Source organism: Phascolarctos cinereus, unplaced genomic scaffold (genome assembly GCF_003287225.1).
Source record: "Phascolarctos cinereus isolate Bilbo 61053 unplaced genomic scaffold, phaCin_HiC Scaffold_8;HRSCAF=390, whole genome shotgun sequence".
In the NCBI taxonomy this organism is placed as follows: Eukaryota; Metazoa; Chordata; class Mammalia; order Diprotodontia; family Phascolarctidae; genus Phascolarctos; species Phascolarctos cinereus.
In genome coordinates, this window is record NW_027556291.1 from 78,095,138 (window position 1) to 78,103,667 (window position 8,530).

The 8,530-nt window shown below is 44.2% G+C and overlaps 1 protein-coding gene and 1 pseudogene across 1 annotated transcript; one reads left to right on the forward strand and one right to left on the reverse strand.

Moving 5' to 3' along the window:
* Positions 1 to 456: 456 nt before the first annotated feature.
* Positions 457 to 4,136, reverse strand: LOC110204383 (ubiquitin-conjugating enzyme E2 Z-like). The gene is made up of 2 exons (XM_078147788.1): positions 3,562 to 4,136; positions 457 to 3,438 (listed from the first exon to the last, which is right to left on the reverse strand). The coding sequence occupies exons 1-2, from the start codon at positions 3,703 to 3,705 to the stop codon at positions 2,512 to 2,514; spliced, it is 1,071 nt and encodes a 356-aa protein (XP_078003914.1). The 5' UTR covers positions 3,706 to 4,136; the 3' UTR covers positions 457 to 2,511.
* LOC110204072 (ubiquitin-conjugating enzyme E2 Z pseudogene) overlaps positions 3,743 to 8,530 on the forward strand; it is a 6,800-nt pseudogene continuing 2,012 nt past the window's right edge.

Genomic DNA, 8,530 nt, shown 5'->3' on the forward strand with positions numbered 1-8,530 from the left:
TCTCTATGGCTAAAAATATATACATACATATATACACACACACACACACACACACACTATATATATATATATATATATATATGTACACACACACACACATATATATATATATATATATATATGTGTGTACACATATATTTATATATATACACATATGCATTCCCAAATTCCTACACCTGATCTTTGTTTTTTATGTTGGTGCGTGTCTCTTGTTTTTTATCCCTCCTGAGTCCTCTACTTCATTTATACTCCTTATCTTGCCCTTCTATTACTTAGCCTACCCCCTTCCAAGTATCCCTCTCCTATCCTCCCATTCCCATAAATGGGCCCTTGTACCCTATTTTCTAATCCTCCTTTAGTGAACCTTCCCTTGTCCTCTCCCTCCTCCCTATCTCATCATCATTTTATGTCTTCTAAATTTAGAAGTCTTTTATATTCTTCTAAACACACACACACACACACACACACACATAGTTTCCTTTTAAACCCATTAGTAGGTTACCAGAACTACCAGCCCTCCTCCCCCATCTAATTCCCCTGAATCAATTCTTCCTCTTGCACCTCATTTGTATAAAATAACTACTCTTTTTAGCTGTTACTAAATGATTTTACTTTTTAAAGTCATATATACAGGTCTACTCAAATCTTTCTTATGAGCTACCCAATTTTTTTTGGTTTATTTTTATTAACTTATTTTGGTTTATCAATAATCACTTCCATATGCTTTTGAGTTTAAAATTTTTCTCCCACTTCCTCCCCACCACCCTCCCCAAGACAGTGCACAATCTCATATAGGCTATACATTTACATTCCTATTAAACATATTTTCACATTAATTATGTTGTAAGTAAAAATTAAAACCAATAGGAGGAACCATCAGAAAGAGGAAACAAAACTCAACAGAAGAGAAAAAAAAAGCAATTCAACTTCCATAGTTCTTTCTTTGGATTTGGATAGCATTTTCGATCATGAGGCCTCTGGAGATTTCTTGAGCTACCCAAATATTAATAAGAATCTTAGACATATATTTCATGTTTTACATACATAAGAAGTAAACAGTCTGTCCTTAATGAATCCCTCATAATCAGTCTTTGGTAGGTACCTTATTTTTCTCTTGGCTTTTCTATGTTGAAACTTCAATAAACTTCAGGAGTTTTTGTTTTTGTTTTTGTTTTTTTTCCAACAAAATCTTGAAAGTCTGACAGTTGATCAAATGTCCTTTTTTTCATTCAGTATTATGCTGAACATTGCTCGGTATGATATTTTCAGCTGGAACCCCAGTTCTTTTGCTCTTTGATATATAGTGTTCCAAGGCCTGTGGTCCTTTAGGGTCTTTGCTTCTAGCACATGTGTGATTGTAATTGTGGCACCATCATATTTAAATTGTTTTTCTTGTTGTTTTTAATATGTTGTTCTTGAGCTGGGGGTTTCAGAATTTGACTATAATATTCCAATGAGTTTTCTTCACAGGGTATACTTTAAGTGGTGATTGATGGATTTTTTTTCTATTTCTACTTTCCTCCCCTTGTTCTAATGCTTCAGGACAATTTTCTTTAATTATTTCTTGTGTTAGTGTATCAAGATTCTTTTTTTGATCATAGCTTTCAGTTAATCCACTTATTTTCATGTTTTCTCTTCTTGATCTGTTGTTTTTCTTGTAGGATGTTTCATTTTCTCTTCTATTTTTTCATTATCCATATTTTGTTTAATTATTTCTTGATCTCTTATGATTTTGCTGGCTTCACCTTGCCCAATTCTAATTTTCAAGGTGTCATTTTGTTCCTTAAGATTATGGATCTCCTTTTCTAACTGGTTGACTTTCATAGTCTTCTTGTTTTTCTTGGCTTATTCTTTTTTTTGTTTTTTAGCTTTTTTTCCTCCATGTCTCTCCTTTGATTTTTTTTTGGGGGGGTGCTAGGTAAAGCTTTCTGACCAGTAGCCCAGACTCCACCCCTGTTCCTTCTCTTTGGTCTGTCTAGAACAGTGACTATATATTAGGGAAAACAAAATTATGGTGGCAGACAGGAAATGAGCTCCAGGAGGTTACACTAGGCTGGGCTAGGTTAAGCAAGGGGAAGGCCCAGCTTGAACACTGAAAGACAGACACCCAGCCAACCACCAGGACAGGTCATGTGACATCCTCCCCATTTCCCTCCCTCCCCACTCCCTTGACCCTGCCCTGCCTCCTGGTATCCCCATAGACTATTCTGAGCAACCCCCTCTGGAAGCTGCAGTCTTTGCCTTCTATCCCCAACAAGCTGCACCAGTGGAAATGTCCCTCAGGTTTTCACCAAAGAACCATGCTGCAGACTCTCCTGTATCAGTCCCTTGGGATTGGCCCTAGGCATGGGATGAAAATGATCGTTGGTACTAGGATGCTAAGAAGGTTGCAAACAACAGCCCACTCCCACCCTGGGGTCTGCCTATCCTTGGTTCTTGCCTCAGGCAGGATGCTGTTGGGGCTGGAGGGAGATGGGGTGCCACTCAATCCCAGGGATGGGGTGGGGGCATCTAGGCCCTTGAGCTCCCCTGCGTATCTGTCTCTGTTTTAGATGAAGTGCTATCTGAGTCTATTTCGGCACTGTCCTGCTGAGGTTTCTCCTGCACCTTCAGACGAATTGCCCCGAGGCGAATCAAGAGAAACTCATAGTCAAAGGTACCTCGATTCTCCCCAAAAGGTTCTTGCATTTCACGGTCTTGGAGGTATAGTCGGTCTTTGCATGCCACCTCATAGATGTCATAATACTGCAGAAAGGACTTCTCCATCACACCCCTCAGGGGCTCAGGGCAGGGACATTTTCCCTCCAGCATGTCACAGACTGCCACTCTGATGGTCTCATGTCGGATATACTCATTGTACTTTTCGCTGTCTCCTGGGTGTTTCTCCTCCTCAAAGCCAGGCTCATTGTAGTAGGGGTTTTCATTCATTAGTGACTGGATGGAGATTAGCACGGAGGAGATGCTCTGGGCTGGGCTCCAGGCAGGGCCAGTCCAAGTCCCCAGAATACTCAGGCAGACTTTCCCACTGCTGTAGAAGTTGGGGTTAAAACTCACCCTGTTATTGCCCGTGGTCATCAGTTTGACCCTCGGTGGGCGGATAGGATAATCTGGAGGACAGCGAAACAGGAACAAGAAGAAGCCCCCTTCATAAGGAGTGTCAAACGGGCCCATGATCAATGCATGGATCTTAGTCATGTCCAGGGGATCCGGCACAACAAACACGCCGGGGGGCGGCTCCTTGTAGAGGGCCGTGATGTCCCGCTTGATCCGCAGCAGGCACTGCGGCCCAGGGCGCTCGCTGTCCCAGTCCGAGCTCCGCGTCGGGTCCCAGGAGAATGGGGGACTGCGCGGCACGGCCAGGCAGGCAGAGGCCGAGGTCGGGAGTCCGGGCAGCTGGGCAAGGTGTCCCCGCGGCCCACCCGAGTCGCCCGCCTCCGCCTCCGCCTCCGCCTCCGCCTCCGCCTCCGCCTCGGCCTCCGCCTCCACCTCCGGGTCCACCTCCGCCTCCGCCACCTCCGCCTCCGCCACCTCCGCCCCTGCCACCTCCGCCTCCGCCTCCGCCGCCCCCGCCCACACGTCTGGTACGACAGGTGGCCCGAAGCCGCCGCTGCTGCCGCCGGCTCCGGAGACCTCAGCCCCCTCCCCGCAGGTCACCTCACCCTTGGCCCCGGCAGTCGCCACCTCCGCAGTCGGTCTCTCCGCCATCACCGCTGCCCCGCTCAGCTTCCGCTTCTGCGACTCTATGCAGACGAGTCCAGGAGTCTGCTGGCCAGACCGGCCTCTCCTTGGATTTTCAAAGTCTTTTTTAAGTTCTTCTATGAATTCGTTTTGGGCAGGTGACCATTTGACATTACTCTTTGGGCCAGGAGGGGATTTTTTGCTTCAATATGCTCCTCTAAAGATGAAACCCGTTCTTCTCTATTCCCACAATAGCTCTCCGTGGTTGGATTCTTTCTCCTCTGCCTGTGAATTTTTGTAGCAATAGCTTCCTTTGGGTAATCACCTCTAGCCCTGGGGTAGGGGGATGGTGCCTCTGGCCCCAGCTCTTTAGTTCTCCCCCCCGGCCTGGAACCAAAGCCAAACCTGCAGCCTCCTGTCAGTGCCCACAGCCAGGGGCCTTCTGTGCCACTGCTTCTGCGCTCACCAGGTGGGCGTGGCCGGTTCCTTCTCGCCCCCTCAGCTCTCTGCGTCACAGCTGGATCTGGCCTTCCTTGTCAGCAGAGGTTCCTTTGATCTGCCTGGCTCAGAAGCTCTACTGCGCTCACAATTTGAGGGGTAAAGGTTCTTGGAGCTGGGGCCGAGGCAGCCTCCCAAATCAGCTAACCCCAGGGTTTGTGGCTTGTTGTTTAAGCAGCTTGCAGCTTGGTGTTAACACAGCCCCTAGCCTTGAGGGGTTTAGTCTTCACAGGGGCCAATTCCATCCGGGAAATGTTCTTCTCATCTTCTGGAATTGTCCCAGGAAGATTCCTGGTGTGCCTCTATTCTGATTTATTGTTACTGGCACTTTGTTTGCCCTAAGGTACTAGTTTGTCTCTTTTGAGGGGAAAATCTTGAGAGCTTGGAATTTTCTGACCTACTCCACCATCTTCCCAGAATCCTCTCTGCTAATTCTAACTTTGAAGGAGGCATTTTCCCCTGTTAGCCTTTGTACTTTCTTTTCCATAAGCTTTTGAGTTTTAAATTTTTCTCACCTTCCCTCTCCCCTCCCTTCCCCAGATAGCGCACAAGCTGATATAGGCTACACATATACTTTCCTATTGAACATATTTTCACACTAGTGATGTTGTAAGGAACAGTTAGAACCAATAGGAAGAACCACCAGACAGAAAACCAAAACAAAACAGAACAAAAAAAGAGCAAATAGTACGCTTCAATCTGCATTCAAGCTCTACAGTTCTTTCTTTAGATGTGGAGAGCATTTTCCATCATGAAACCTTTGGAGATGTCTTCGATTCTTGCATTGCTGAGAAGGTCTAAGTCTATCAACTGTAGTCATCACCCAACATGGCTGTCACTCTGTATAGTGTTCTCTTGGTTCTGCTCACTTCACTCAGCATCAGTGCAAACAGCTCCTTCCAGGTATGGCACTGAATAAGTAAATAAGCTGTTGGATTTCTTCCTAATTCTCTTCTGTCACTCATTTCTTTTCCTAAATTTTCTTCTTTTTTTTTTTTTTCACATGGCCACCCAATTTTTGGGGCAAGATAGTATGTAGTGCTTTCACTTTTTAATTAATTTATTTATTTTTAGTTTTCAACAATCAATTCCACAAGATTTTGAGTTCCAAATTTTCTCCCCATCTCATCCCTTCCCCCACCCCAAGATGGCACGCATTCTGAATACCCCTAATTTGCCCTACCTTCTATCTGTCCCCTCCTTCTCTTATCCCCTTCCCCTTCCATTTTCCTGTAGAGCAGGATAGATATTTATATCCCATTTCCTGGATATCTTATTTCCCAGTTGCATGTGAAAACAATTTTTTTAACTTTTGTTTTTAAAATTTTGGGTTCCAAATTTTCTCTCTCCCTCCCCACCCACCCTTCCCTGTCACCATAATAACCTTCTACAGCCAGATGTTTTTTGTTTGTTTTTCACTCATTTGGTGTCTGTGGGGGGTTCCCTTTCTTTTAAATTTGAGATCTTCTGCCAGGTTTGAAGGGGCACTGTCTCAGGCTTCTTGTGCCGGTGGTTGCAAGACCTGGCTGATAGGAAAATTTTTTCTTGCTCTCCCAGTTTGCTTATAGCATCAGCCTTTATATCTCAATCATGTGCCCATGTTGACTTCATTTTGGTATATGGTGTAAGATTTTCATATTTGCCTAGTTTCGGCAATATTCTTTTCTGGTTTTCCCAGAATTTTTTGTCAAATACTGAGTTCTTATCCTAGAAGCTGGGGTCTTTGGGTTTATTAAACAGTAGATTACTGCAGTCATTGACTACTGTGTATTGTGTACCTAATCCTATTCTTGTGTATCCTAACCTTTTTCTCAGCCAGTACCAAGTAGTTTTGATGATTGCCATTTTATAATACAAATGAAGATCTGGCATGGCTAGGCCACCTTCCCTAGCATTTCTTGTCATTAGTTCCCTTGATATTCTGGACCTTTTTTTCTTCCACATGAATCTTGTTGTTCTTTTTTTCTACCTCTATAAAATAACTTTTTGGTAGCTTGGTATGACACTGAATAAGTAAGTTAATAAATGGCCCATTTTTAAGATGAAGAAATTGAGGCACAAAGACAGGAAGTAACTTTTTGGGGAGTCAGACTTACAGCCTCAGTTCTTAATGACTAGTCTGGGGCTCTTTCTTGAGTTTTTTTTTCTTGTTTCTTGGCTAGGCAATGGGTTTAAGTGGCTTGCCCAGGGTCCACAGATAGTAAATGTCAAGTATCTGAGGCCAGATTTGAGCTCAGGTCCTCCTGACTCCAGGGCTGGTGCTCTATCTACTGCACCACCTAGCTGACCTTGGGGCTCTTTCTTTAAGAAGGATTTTGGGGTCAAACATCACAACCAGCTTCCTCTTCATGAGGGGCTGCATCCCAAAGGCTGTTGCCTAAGGGGATTTGTCTCATCTCTTCCAGGATCCCTTTCAGGAGTTGCTGGTCCCATTGCTTCTCTCACTCTTAATTTTATTTCTCAGAGATCTCAGTGGCACCCAAGCATCTGAATGGTGATCTAGATGGGGGTCTAGTTCCTGAATAGTGGTCTTGGAGGAATCAGCAGCAGCCTGCAGAGCAATGACAAGAATATGATTTTTGAAAAACAATCAGAGCCTCTTCCCTTCTCTCAAAATCCAAGGAGCTTCCAGACTCCAAGGCAGGAATAGTGTCTGCCATGGATGTCACACTCATAGAGGGATCTACAATTAAGTGTCAGGTCTCTATTCATACATCTACTTGTCCACCTGGCCCCCACAAAAGTGACAAATCAAATCCAAGTACCCAATGGAGACCACCACTCGTGTTCCAGGGCCTCACTCAAACCCCAAAAGTAACAGGACATAATAACAGCCATATTGTGTGACGCCTGACTTCGATAGACTTAGCCCTTTTCAGAAATGCAAGAATCCAAGACATCTGGCAAAGTCTCATGATGGAAAGTGTTATCCACATCCAGAGAAAGAACTATGGAGTTTGAATGCAGATTGAAGCATAGTATTTGCTCTTCTTTTTCTTCTGTTTTGTTTTGTTTCCTCTTTCTTATGGTTCCTCCTATTGGTTCTAATTCTTCCTTACAACATGACTACTGTGGAAATATGTTTAATGGGAATGTATGTGTAGAGCCTATATCAGATTGCACACTTTCTCCTACTAGTTTAATTCCTCTAGCTTGCTAATTGCCAAGATTTCAAATTTAAGGCCCAGGCAGCTCTGGAGGTTTCCAGAGTTCTCAATCCCCCAAATCCAAAGACAAATTAGAAATTCAGTATGAAGCTCTGTCAGATGTGGGTGAGAGAGGAGCACAGTCCAGCCCTGGCCCCAGCACATTGTGCTAGGGCTGTGGCATCAACTGTGGTGGCTACCTCCAGAGCTCTCAGCCAAAAGACAGTAAGAGAATCGATCAATTGACCAGAAGGAGATTATAGAAGTCTCTTTACTGGCACTGAGGCAGGATTCTGTGGCTTTGCCCATACTTGGATCTGGGTGGCAGTCCTGGGGCAAGGAGGAGCACTGGCATAGAAGAGCTTCTGGCAGCAGTGGAGAGGGAACCCTCCTCACAGTTCCGGGTCAGAGAAGAATGCTTCTGGTCTCTCTCAGAATAGGAGTAAAGAACTCTCCTTAGATCATAGCACCTTGGGAGAACTGAAAACTTTCAGGTCCCCAGAAGCATCTCTGAAAATAGCTGGACAAGACTCCTGAAGTTTGGGACAGTATTCCTTCCACAGTGGAAGCAGAGCCTTACTTGAACAAAGAGTTAAAAAGTCAAATAATTGCCTGGGATAATTAAGAAACAGTGGGAAAAAAAACCCTCAGACTACAAAAACTTAATTTGGTAACAAGGAAAATCACAACATACAACCAGAAGAAGAAAAGAAAGTCAAAGCTCCTATATCCAAAGCCTCAAAGAAAAATATGAATTGGTCTCAGGTCACAGAAGAGCTCAAAAAGTATTTTGAAAATGTAGTAAGAGATTTACAGGAAAAATTGGGAAGAGAAATGAGAGTGATGCAAGAAAAGCATTAAAATGAGTCAACATCTTGGTAAAGGAGTCTTCCCAAAACAATGAAGAGAATAACACCTTGAAAAATAGACTAGATTAGGGACAGCTAGGAGGTGCAATGGATAGAGCACTAGCCCTGGAGTCAAAAGGAACTGAGTTTAAATCCAGCCTCAGACACATGATACTTACTAGTTGTGTGACCCTAGGCAAGTCATTTCACCCCGATTGCCTCACCAAATGCACACACACGTGTGTGTGGTCAAGTTGAAAAGGAGGTGCAAAAGTTAACTGAAGATAATAATTTCTTAAAAATTAGAATAGAGAAACAGCTAGGTGGTGCAGTGGATAGAGCACCGGCCCTGGATTCAGG